Raw genomic sequence first — 12462 nt, 5'->3', positions numbered from 1 at the left:
CACTCCTACCTCAGGTTTTGATTTACCATAAACACAAAAATCACCTTCACAATTAAAAATTCCAATATTATATCAGAGATGTAGATCACACAATGTATACCGTGTCAGATCACTGAGACTTTTTCTAATAAACAGAAAACTGGCACAGGAAATTGGTACATCTAAAATGATAGAAAGAGACAGAAATGGATGAGAAGGCATGACCTCAGACTGTTTTTGAGGGAGGGAGATTATTTTAAGAAATGGCTCAGCCAGTTTTTCTTGATAATTCTTCAAAACCATTATCAAGAATAAGTGGACTGATTCATCAAGGATATTTTCCCCACCTGACCTGAACCTTTTTCACAAAAACAAGCTCAACATCATTTTTAATTCCAACGGGCTCAGATTTTAAAGACTCCTGATGTCTCCTGTCACCCAGACCAAACCTTTGAACATTGTAAGAATCAACCATCTCCATTCATCTTGTCAACCTTCCACGCCCCAACCTTTAAGGCTCAAAAAGGGATGGAAACAGACAGAGTGTTGACACTCAGTAACTGACCTACCACAACAAAGGCGGGCTCCCTGCAAAGCCAGAGATCACTCACACAGGAACTCACCTCGCTGTCAGAGACTTCTCTGTCGTTAATAATAAATCGGTAGCTGGCGTCTGGTGATAAGTGCTCAGCCTGGAGCCAGAAGCGAACCTGCCCCTTATCAAAAATCTCATAAGCTAATTCTGATTTCAGAGGAATTGCTACAGGAAGAAAAGAAATCACAAGTCAATAATGCATGAATCCTTGTGAGGAAGAATAGCTGCAAATTGTAGGGAAATATCAATCCTAGTTATTAAATTTTTTGAGAATGTGAAACCCTGGAGTATTAGATTATGGAAGCCAAAAATAAAACATAAAACTTGAGTTAGCCTGTTGTCGCCTCTAAAGCCTCATACCACGTGAGTTCTCAGTTAGCTTTCCGGATGTGTTTGATGAGTAAAGATGCCTGGATTATTTCTATATTTAATGCAATTCAATAATAGAAGATTTCACTTGATAGGAAATGAAATCTTGGATTTCACTTGGATTAGGAACAGCTATACTAAACCCAAAATTCAAATCACTCTGTATGCCAAGTTTGCCAAGTTTCAACAAGCTATAATATAAGCTAATATTTGTTTTAAATCAATAGGTTTCAATCCTGTGAGCTGGGATCAGGAAATGAGGCCATCCTTTCCCCAAAGCTGTTCCTCCAAGAGCTCATGCATTAATGAACATGGCTCTCCAGCCAGCGGCTGTAAGCAGAGGTGCAGGGCTGGAGGCTTACTTACTGGGGTTCTTTATTTCATTGCTCAATGCCATCAAACGTTCGAGCTCTGAAACAAAGAAAAAGTATTTCAATTGATTTGGACCTGCACATTGAGAGGTTTGTAGACATCAGCAAGGCTACACACAAGCAAGATTGGAAACCCCCAGGATTTAATTGGAGGACACGAAAGGAATTTAAACGACAAGTCTGAGGGACATAGAGGATAGCTTTACCAAAACTTCACCATTTTAAGAACCCACCTAGTACAGGGGCAGCTGAGGACAAGGCAGGGTACAGTCATGGGGATGAAGGAATTGGGGGCAGGGGCAGGTATATGGAATATAGGAAGACTTGGAAGACAAAAGGTTAAAGGGAGCCTTTTCCAGTTGCTTGCACTTAATGTGAGCTCTTTCCTAAAATTGATTGGACTGGCTGAGAACATGCTTGTGGCCTGTGACTTTCCTTCCCCTCTCAAGATTTCCGTCTTCAATCTCATTAAAGAAAAGTATACATACCACTCATTTCATCACCATAGTGTATTACCATGAATTTAAAAAAAGGAAGGAAGGAAGAAATAAAGCAAAAAAATAAATAAATAAACAAAATACACTGCATTCATGAGAAAGTCCCAAGAGCAAGGTAAGAAAATCTGAGGCTCTAAGCCACTTCATTTTTTTCTCCTTCCTTCCTAAAATTAGAATTGGAAACAAGACGGTGGTCCCCAAGGCCTTCAAGAACATGTCTCTTCAAAATGGAAAAATGAGTCAGATTTTTCTGACCAAAAGTAAATTCACATTGGCAGCAGGTTTGACAGGGAGGACAGGCTTTCCCAGTTAAATCTTCTGGTAGGAATTTCCATGCATGGAATGAGCTAAATCTTCAACTGCAAAGTTTCGCCTCAAATATATTTGAAGTCTATACACGATATAAGAGAGGTGGAAATTTTATCTTTTGCAAATATTTAAAATATTTAAGATGGAAATTTTGAAATGGTGCGGAGGAATGCATAGCTTTTCGGAATTCCTTCAGGATGTCGTGAAGGTACAAAACTGCACTGACCCTGGAGGTGGGGCCAGCAGAGGCTGCTTTAAAAGCACTCAAGTCGATTTTGGGTCCTTCCCCGCCCTGCCTGTGAGCGGTGAACTGAGGACCCCAGAAAGGCAAGACAATGAGGCCTCCTCATTTGTCCGGCTGTGTCTTGTTAAATGTGCATGAGTTTTCCCGAATTTAACCAACATTGAGCCAGATCCGCACACTTGAGAAGCTGGGAGTGTGATTCTGGCTGCGCCCTCCATGGGTCCCTGCCCATCCTCCTGCCCAGCCCACAGCACCCATCCTGGGTCAGATGTTCTCAGATCACAGCCTCTGCATGATATCAGCCAGGACAGTGATTGCTAACTAAAGGATCTGCTTGTCAATCATAGGGCAACCCTGGAGATCATTTATGCCATCTGTGGAGAGCATTTTAATAGAAAACTTTTGGAAACTCATGCCTTAAAGACCCAAAGAAACCCAGAGATCTGAGGATACCATCCAGCCCTACAAGGTCACGCTGCATCACTGCCCCTTCATTTTAAAATGTCTAAGGCTGACACTGCCCTACGAGTGGGGTAGATGAGCGGCCACACAAATACACGTGATACCAAACAGTTAAAAAATCAGCCCTGCCTGCCTGAGACTGTGTGCCTGGTGAACTCAGATCTGTGAACCTACCTAAGAAAACTATTATTTTTCCCCTTGATTACTAAACAGACTTTTCTCACTTCTCTCTGCTGTCTTCCATTTGTAAGAGAACAGCAGGTTTTCACTATGGCAGTTAAACATTATTTCATACACATAAAAAATTTTTTCTTTGATCATCCAGATGTCTCAGTGTTGGAAGGAAGGGAAGACTCTTCCATCCGTAGGTCTCATTAATTTCATGGATTTCTTAGCTAATATGTTACCCTCTGCATACCAAACTATTAAAATGTGGCTAAGATTCAACTTTAAAAGTACAAGTTGAAGGCTGTACAAGCAATATATCAGGACCAGAGACTATTTGGTGGAAACAGTATAAACTTTAGAGTTTGTTTAATTTCTAAAGTAAGTTTTGCCTTATATACATAGCCACCACCGCCAGCCTCCTGCAAACATACATCTTTTTTCTAAGCAAGTAAGCCTTTTCTATGTTGGCGTCAATCTTTAAAAGTGTGATAAAACCAAAACAGGCAAGGTTCTGCCATATAAACATTACCTTCTGGGTCCAGAACAAAACTGGAGGACACTCCGTCTGTATCACTTACAGACACAGAGTAAGTCCCTAAATCCTCTTTATCCGGATTCTTTAAGTACAGCTTGGAGCTAAAAAGGAAGAAGAGTCGGTGAATGTCGATCATTTCTGTTGGCAGGAACTTCTAAAAGTTTCCAATATCCAAATTCCAGGCCTGACTTACTGATCCCCCACGGTTTCGATTTTAAACCTCTCATCATCCGCAATCTCCTCGTAGGATTTACACCAGGTGAACTGAGATGCGTCTGTCATTTCCTGGCAGTCGAAGGCCAGGTAGATGTTGCCTTGTTCGTCGACACCAGCACTGATTTCCTTGGTGCCTGTGTAAGAAGAGCATGAGGTGAGCGGCTCAGGGACATGGTGTTCTTTCAACTCTTTTTTGGGAGAGGGTGATATGGTTTGGCTCTGTGTCCACACCCAAATCTCATCTCGAATTGTAATCCCCAAGTGTCAAGGGAGTGAGGTGATTGGATCATGGGGGTGGTTTCCTCCATGCTGTCCTCATGATAGTGAGTGAGTCTCACAAGATCTGACGGTTTTAGAAGCACCTGGCATTTCCCCTGCTGGCACTCACTCCATCCTCCCGCCCTGTGAAGAGGTACCTTCTGCCATGACTGTAAGCTTCCTGAGGACTCCCCAGCCATGAGGAACTGTGAGTCAATTAAACCTCTTTTCTTTATAAAGCACCCAGTCTCCGATATTTCTTCATAGCAGCATGAGAATGGACTAATACACAGAGGTTAGCCAAAGCAGAGACCCCATCTCACACCAAATCTTCCGTTGCATTTAATGACCCAGGGCTGACCAGAGAGTCATGAGAGAGAAAACACTTTAGGGAGGACCTGGAGGGGCTTGGTTGTTTTGTGGTTGCTGATTTTTTTAATTTATCACATTTCTGCCCACGTCCTTCTCTGCATCTCATACTACCGCAGAAAACCTATCAGGGCTGCCTCTCCAGGCCCTAAAGATCCTGTTATCTCTGGAATCTCCTCCTCTGACCCTCAGGAGAAGCCCAGCAGCCATGTGCCCACCACAGAGCTCCCCCTTCACACAGCTCTGCCTTCTGCAAGGGGCCTTGCCTTGTCTTGTTTGGGAGTAGGGGTTGTTTGTGGTTTATTTGCTACTTTTTGACCCAGGTGAACATCTGGCCATGTCCAATGACAAGACACATCTGAGCCTCTGCTGGTGAGTGGAACTGAGGCCATGAAGTGTCAATGCTCTCGGGTTATGAAGAAGACACAGATGCAAGGAAAGCCAGGTGGCAGGGTGAGATGAAGCAACGAGAGGCCACTGCAGAGAGCCGTGAGGATCTTCACAGTCTGAGGCTGCACTGCTTCCTGATACTCACTCAGGTCACACTCTGTGGCTGTGGTTTGGATGTGGTTTATCCCCTCAAAACTCATGTTGAAATGTAAAAGCCAGTGCAATGGTGTTGGGAGATGGGGCCTTTAAGAGGTGATTAATGACTGGGGGCAGCAGCTCATGCCTGTAATCCCAGCACTTTGGGAGGCCGAGGTCAGCGGATCACTTGAGCTCAGGAGTTCAAGACCAACATAGCGAGACCCTGTCTCTATAAAAAATAGAAGGCCGGGCACAGTGGCTCATGCCTGTAATCCCAGCACTTTGGGAGGCCGAGATGGGCAGATCACGAGGTCAGGAGATCGAGACCATCCTGGTTAACAGGGTGAAACCCCATCTCTGCTAAAAATACAAAAAATTAGCCAGGCGTGGTGGTGGGCACCTGTAGTCCCAGTTACTCAGGAGGCTGAGGCAGGAGAATGGCATGAACCCGGGAGGCGGAGCTTGCAGTGAGCCGAGATCACACCACTGCACTCCAGCCTGGGTGACAGAGCGAGACTCCATCTCAAAAAATAAATAAATAAATAAATAGAATAATGAAAATCTTTCTAAAAGAGGTGATGAGGTTGTTAAGATAGACTCATGTCTTTCTGGAAAGACTGGGTAGATTCTTGCTGATAACGACAGATGTTGGTTAGTTAAACTGGAGTGGACTAGTTCCAGTGAGAGTAAGTGTTGTAAAGCAAGGCTGCCTCCCGTGCTGGGTCCATTTCCGCACACAGCCCAGTTCTCCCCTGTGTTGTGGGGCAGCGGGAGGCCCTCCTCACCCGAGCCTCGGGAGCCACCACCGCAGATCCTGGCGCTGTGCTTCTTAGATTTCCTGCCTCCAGAATCATGAGCCAAATAAACTTTTAAAAACAAATTACCCAGCCTCAGTGTTCTGTTACAGCAACACAAAATAGACTGTGTATCCTATGAATATGTGTCCTGCCTTCAGAAGTATTCATTCTTTTAAGGTTGACTCCAGGGAAGTTTTATTCATTGAAACCAAGAAAATTACCAACAGCTTTAAAATTTTCTGATAAAAATTCAGCAGTAATATTTTTTAAATGCCCTCCTTCCTGCACATGGTTTGATCATTCCAAGAACAACCCCTGCCAACCATGAAGATGACCCAACGTGCTCTGCTTCCAACCCAGGGCCATTAGTGCACAGGCAGAGATTTAAGTGCACACTTCATTTGCCCATCCAAATCTTTTTAAAATAATGACAAGACATCCATTCATTTATCTGTACACCCATCCATACATGCACACGTAACACATGCACACTCTCCCATCTATTTATCCATATACCCATCCATACATACACATGTACACATAACATATGCATACTCTCCCACTTATTTATCCATATACCCAACCATATATACACAAAATACATGCACACTCTCCCATTCATTTATCTATGCACCCCTCCATACATGTATACATAATACATGTACTCTCTCCCATTAATTTATCCGCATACCCATCCAATTCATGCATGCATAATACATGTACACTCTCCCATTAATTTATCTACATACCCATACATAAACACATAATATATGCACACTCTTCCATTCATTTATCCACACATCCATACATACGTACTTACACAGTACATGCACACTCTCCCACTCATTTATCCATACACCCATCCACACATCCACACATAATACATGCATACTCTCCCATTAATTTATCTACACACCCATACATAAACACATAATATACGCACACTCTTCCATTCATCTATCCACACATACATACATACATACATACACAGTATGTGCACACTCTCCCACTCATTTATCCATACACCCATCCACACATCCACACATAATACATGCATACTCTCCCACTCATTTATTCATACACCCATACATAAACATATATCCATGCACACTGTCCCATATATTTATCCACACACGCATACATACATGCACACATAATACATGCACGCTCTCCCACTCATCTATCCACACACCCATCCATACATACATAATACATGCACACTCTCCCCCCAAATCCTTGCTGTTCTGTAATTTTTGTTGTTTTGAATGACTGACAGCAAAGCCTTACCTGGTCTCGCCTCTACCAGCACGGGCTCTGACATGTCCGAGGGCTTCCCCACGCCGTTTGCATTGACTGCCCGGACCCTGAAGACATAGGTCTTACCTTGCTGCAGGTCACAGACCTTGAAACAACAGAGGAAACACCAGATGTGTGGAGGTAAAATAAAGATGACTTTGGAGTTTTTCAGATTGTATTATGAATAGACCTTTTCAAAAATAGCTTATTTTTCCAGTTGGAAAAACGATACTGAATGAGCTAGAAAAGGAGGGAAGAGGAGATTCACAGTGGTGCAGAATTTGACTTTGGAGGAATAAACACATTCACTACCAATCTGATAGAACCTCTTTCTTTTTTTTTATCTCTGCATATTTTAAAGCAGAAGTAAAATCATACTGACTAGTTTATAATCTGGTGTTTATGTTGGTGTTTATGTTTAACATAATTCTATGGAACTAATACAGTCTTAAGTGTGATATTTAACTGTGTAAAATCATCACTGGGACATCAAAATTAAATCTATCTCTACTTGTACATACCTGGGTTATTCCTATTAAAACCTGCTTGGATAAACATCAATATATATTTACTAAGCTTCTAGTTGATTTATGTAGCTGATTCTTAGAAGCTGATTCGTTCATTCTAAAGAAACTGGTTGTTTCCTGTAGTCAAAGGGTTTCCAGAAGGTGTCACCTGTGGAAGCCCCTCTCGGCCTGTGCTCGGGCACCGGACCCAGATGTGACTGTGCTTTAGGGAAGGACGCAGATCCGCCCCACCACAGGGCCCAGCACCCAGAGAAGAAAACCTCTGGGTTAAGGCAGTTGACAACTCAGCTGGAGCATGTAGGCCTCCTGGGGCTCAGTCCTTACACCTGACCCAGTTACTGGGGAACCGCAAGTGCTGAAAACCGAAACATTTGGAGAAAGAGAGGCTGGCGGAAGTGCCACATTAAAGTTTTGCTCCGTGTAGGAAAACTGTGTGTATATCTGTGTGTGATGTTCATCAAATGGACTTTAGCGATCACATGAATTAAGTAAATTCAATGCAGGGCATGAAGTGGAAGGACATAACACAAAATGCATCATCCCTGTGGAAAGCACACAGACGTAGCCCATGAACAGACAATTAACAGCTATTAGACTGCAATGTGGAAGAACACAGGTGTGTCTGCGCAGCTCCCCAGGAGCGAACAGCATGTTGGTATGAATGGAAGGAGGGCTCTGTGTACTGCTCCCCATCTGCTGGGACCCACGATGCGTGGCGGCTGCTCCCTCCGCAGCCACGCCCCTGTCCTCAGAACAGGTTCACCTTGGGGCTCGGTGCTGGCTTGCACAGAGATCGACAGCACTTTCACACACAGGGAAACTCCAAGACAAAAGACTTACCTTTATTTTTTGTTGTTTGTTTTGTTTTGTTTTTGAGACAGAGTATCGCTCTGTCACCCAGGCTGGAGTGCAGAGGCTCAATCTCAGCTCACTTCAACCTCTGCCTCCCAGGTTTAAGCGATTCTCCTGCGTCAGCTCCCTGAGTAGCTGGGATTACAGATGCCTGCCATGGTGCCATGCCTGGCTAATTTTTTTTTTTTTTTTTTTTTTTTTGAGACGGAGTCTTGCTCTGTCGCCCAGGCTGGAGGGCAGTGGCCGGATCTCAGCTCACTGCAAGCTCCGCCTCCCGGGTTCACGCCATTCTCCTGCCTCAGCCTCCCGAGTAGCTGGGACTACAGGCGCCGCCACCTCGCCTGGCTAGTTTTTTGTATTTTTAGTAGAGACAGGGTTTCACCGTGTTAGCCAGGATGGTCTCGATCTCCTGACCTCGTGATCCGCCCGTCTCGGCCTCCCAAAGTGCTGGGATTACAGGCTTGAGCCACCGCGCCCGGCCTTTTTTTGTATTTTTAGTAGAGACGGGGCTTCTCTATGTTGGCCAGGCTGGTTTTGAACTCCTGACCTCAAGTGACTGGCCCGCCTCTGCCTCCCACAGTGCTGGGATTGCAGGCATGAGCCACTACAGCCGGCCAAGACTCACCTTTAAATAACGGTTGGCCGTTGTCGTCTGATTGACAGTGACCCACTCTCCAGCATCCTCCTCCCTGAAGTCCACAAAATATCCAGAAACAGGGCTGCTGCCGGAGTACACGGGGGCCTTCCACAGCATGACCAAGGATGTGTCCCTGACCTCACAGAACGTCAAGTCGTAGGCAGGACCTGCGAAGTCAGATGCCACCTTGCTTCTGTGCGCACAGCCAGCCCAGCACACCCACCACCAACCCAGCCCCGGGGACCTACTGCTCCTCCAGGATGCCCCCCACCAGGACCATCTGTATCTGTTCCCCATCTGATGTTTATCAGCCTCTCTTGGAGAGCGGGGTAAGGAGGGTGCTCAGCGTGATGTTGGGGGTCGGGGAGGAGGGCCCAGCCTCATGCTCCTGCCACCCCCTCTTTGGGCATCTGGGCAATTGTGGATCTACGTAGAATCATTCAGAAGTCCACGCTGCATTGTCAGGACCAGCAGATGCTATCACAGAGAGGAACGGTGTGCAGAAAAGGACGGGTTCTCAAGTTACCCTCCAAGGGGCTGGACACCTGTCAGTCATAGTCGTTTAGGGAGCCTGCCCACCTGGCCAGAAGCACATCGCTGCAGCCCTGTCCTCTACAAACACCCACGGCAACTCTGAGGGCGTGTGGTGCAGAGGCCCAGGTCCAGGCAAGCACCAAGCGGTGCAGGGGAACGGAGAGGCAGCCCCGCCCCATCTTCAGCCAGTCTCACTGCAGCCTTGAGCCTTGAGAGGCCATCTCCTATCAACCCTCAAAAAAGGCTCAGGAAACTAGAAAACCTTTTTCTTCTGCTGGTTTTCTAAGGTCCAAAATTTAATTTCATTAAAACCAGAAAGGCAGGAAGGCAGGAAAGAAGGTGGGAGGGAGGGAGGGAGGGAGGGAAAGAGGAAGGGAAGGAAAGAAGGAAAGAAGGAAAGAAGGAAGGAAGGAAGGAAGGAAGGAAGGAAGGAAGGAAGGAAGGAAGGAAGGAAGGAAGGAAGGAAGGAAGGAAAGAAGGAAGGAAGGAAGGAAGGAAGGAAGGAAGGAAGGAAGGAAGGAAGGAAGGAAGGAAGGAATTTTCTAATTGACTTATTTATCTGGATTCTTAGCAGCTGATTTGCTAAGTCAAAAGACGCTGACTGAAAGGAAAAAGGCAGTATACTCCGGCCATAACATCGGAAAACACTCTGAACTTTGATCTTTTTCAGCTTCAACTTTCAGGATTTACTTTGTCAAAGTATGAGCATATTATCCATTGCAATTGATTCTTGATAGGTTAGAGACAAAGAAATCAACGTCTGGTACTTGAGAACTTGTAAAAACAGAGAGAAAATGTTAGCGGGACACGGTGACGTGAACCTGTGATCCCGGCTATTCATGAGGCTGAGGTAGGAAGATGACTTGAGGGCAGGAGTTCAAGACCAGCCTGGGCAACGTAGAGACCTCATCTCAGAACAAAAAATCAGTAGAGTACTAGCTAAATAAATGCAGATCTGCAACAATTGGCCTTTTAGAACTGGAAGCCCCGAGATCCCCAAATGGTATGAGAGGACGGCAGGAGCTAACCCACGAATTAGAACCCTGTTGTGCCTCCCAGCTGGGGCCCGGGCTTGCACCTTCCCCTCCAGCTGTGACCCTCTCTGCCTGCTCCTTTGGGGTAGGTGACCTGGGCCAAATCCTTGTCATAGGTCAGGGATGCATGGGAAGCTATCCCTCCCCCACAGTCTGGATCCTCCTGTGCTCCCTCCCACCTCACCCTCAGGGCCTCCTACTCTGCCCTCATCACTGGTCTGTGGACCATGCACAGCCCAAACTAGACGCTGAGCCTGCCTGATTCACAGCCTTGCACTGCACCTGGCACACGGCGGCTCTGCGGCTGCGGGTGTCAGAGGAACAGATATGCCGTGAAGGCTGGCGAGGCCTGAGCCACAGCCACAGAGGCCCCTTCCCAGCCAGCCTGTGCGCTAGAAGGCAGGTATCCTGGGGGCAGCGACTCACCGGGCTCTGGCATGGTCCAGGCCTCACACTTGAAGTGCTCACTGGGGTCCGAGGGCTCCCCAATGCCAGCCAGGTTGATGGCAGCAATTTTGAACTCGTAGAGTGAGCCTTCTGTCAAGCCGTCCACCTATTCGGATTTTGTTTAAATTAATACATGAGATAAAGGATGCATTACAGTCCACTGAGGGGGAGGATTTGTTATAACTGGTTTGTGAAATAAAATATGAGAGGAAGGAACCTTGTCGGGAAATTGGACCAAATATTTCAGGAAGGCCCTTGATGGAGCCCGACAAGCAGCAGCCATGTGAAACCTTACGTGTCCCTCACTCAATCCCCAAAGGCTCCTACGGGGGTTGGGGACAGGTGATACCCCAGCGGCAGGTAAGGAAACTGAGGCACAGACAGGCGACGGTCACCCAGGGCCAATGCAAGGGCAGAGGCCTGGAGGAGACAGGCACTCAGGCTACGTACTGTCCCCTGAGCAGGCCCTGCCCTGGACCCAAGGGGGGGTCACCCTGGAGACAGAGCCCACCACGTCCCCCACACTCAGACTCTACAGGACAAGAGCCCCTGGGCTGCCCAGGTCCCTGGGATGCTGCAGTCCAGGGCCACCCACCAGGCCCTCAGGGACACTGTCTGGCTGGAGGACAAAGCACTAGGGAGGCCTTTGGCCAACACTACGAGCCTCGACTCCACAGGGCTAGTGGGACAAAAACACTATCTGGGTAAACACTGTCTCAAAAAAATAGCTTCCAAAGTAAGATATCTGAGGATAAACGGCTTCGGTCCATGGTGATGGCCTTCATCCTCCTCACTGGATGAGCTGTGAAGCATTCAGAAAGTAAGCAGTACTTTTCTCAGGAATCTCGTACCAAGTAAAGAACTGTTGTGCCGCGCGAGATGACCCCAGGACAAAAGGACAGACACTGTGCGATCTCGCTCAGATGTGGAATCTGAAACAGCAGCACTCACAAAGACAGAGAGCTGAAGGGCAGGTGCTGGCTGGCGGGGGTGCTGGACAGAGGGACAAAGCTCCAACATGAACAGGAGGGGCGAGTCCTGGTGCTTCCTGCACAGCTTGGGGATGATTTAACCCATAATAATGTGTTGTAGACACATTTCAAAAAATTTTTTAAATAGATTTTAGGCTGGGCATGGTGGCTCATGCTTGTAATCCCTGCACTTTGGGAGGCCAAGGTGGGCGGATCACCTGAGGTCAGGAGTTTCAGACCAACCTGGGCAACATGGTGAAACCCTGTCTGTACTAAAATAATACAAAAATTAGCCGGATGTGGTGGCACGCGCCTATAATCCCAGCTACTCGGGAGGCCGAGGCAGGAGAATTGCTTGAACCCGGGAGGTGAAGGTTACAGTGAGCCGAGATCATGCCACTGTATTCCAGCCTGGGTGACAGAGTGAGATTCTGTCTCAAAAAATAAATAAATGCATAAATAAATAG

General features: G+C 46.6%; 1 protein-coding gene across 1 annotated transcript in view; it reads right to left on the bottom strand.

Moving 5' to 3' along the window:
• MYOM2 (myomesin 2) overlaps positions 1-12462 on the bottom strand; it is a 101519-nt gene that overhangs the window by 33441 nt on the left and 55616 nt on the right. Inside the window, exons 19-25 of the mRNA XM_073017921.1 lie at positions 11004-11130; positions 8998-9176; positions 6985-7099; positions 3723-3879; positions 3524-3630; positions 1310-1354; positions 603-739 (exon numbers count right to left, since the gene is read on the bottom strand). Coding sequence (XP_072874022.1) covers positions 603-739; positions 1310-1354; positions 3524-3630; positions 3723-3879; positions 6985-7099; positions 8998-9176; positions 11004-11130 — 867 coding nt within the window. The remainder of the gene's footprint in view (positions 1-602; positions 740-1309; positions 1355-3523; positions 3631-3722; positions 3880-6984; positions 7100-8997; positions 9177-11003; positions 11131-12462) is intronic.

This window comes from Chlorocebus sabaeus, chromosome 8 (genome assembly GCF_047675955.1).
Source record: "Chlorocebus sabaeus isolate Y175 chromosome 8, mChlSab1.0.hap1, whole genome shotgun sequence".
Taxonomy (NCBI): Eukaryota; Metazoa; Chordata; class Mammalia; order Primates; family Cercopithecidae; genus Chlorocebus; species Chlorocebus sabaeus.
The sequence above is the reverse complement of the archived record's forward strand: the minus strand, read 5'-3'. Positions and strand labels throughout refer to the sequence as shown.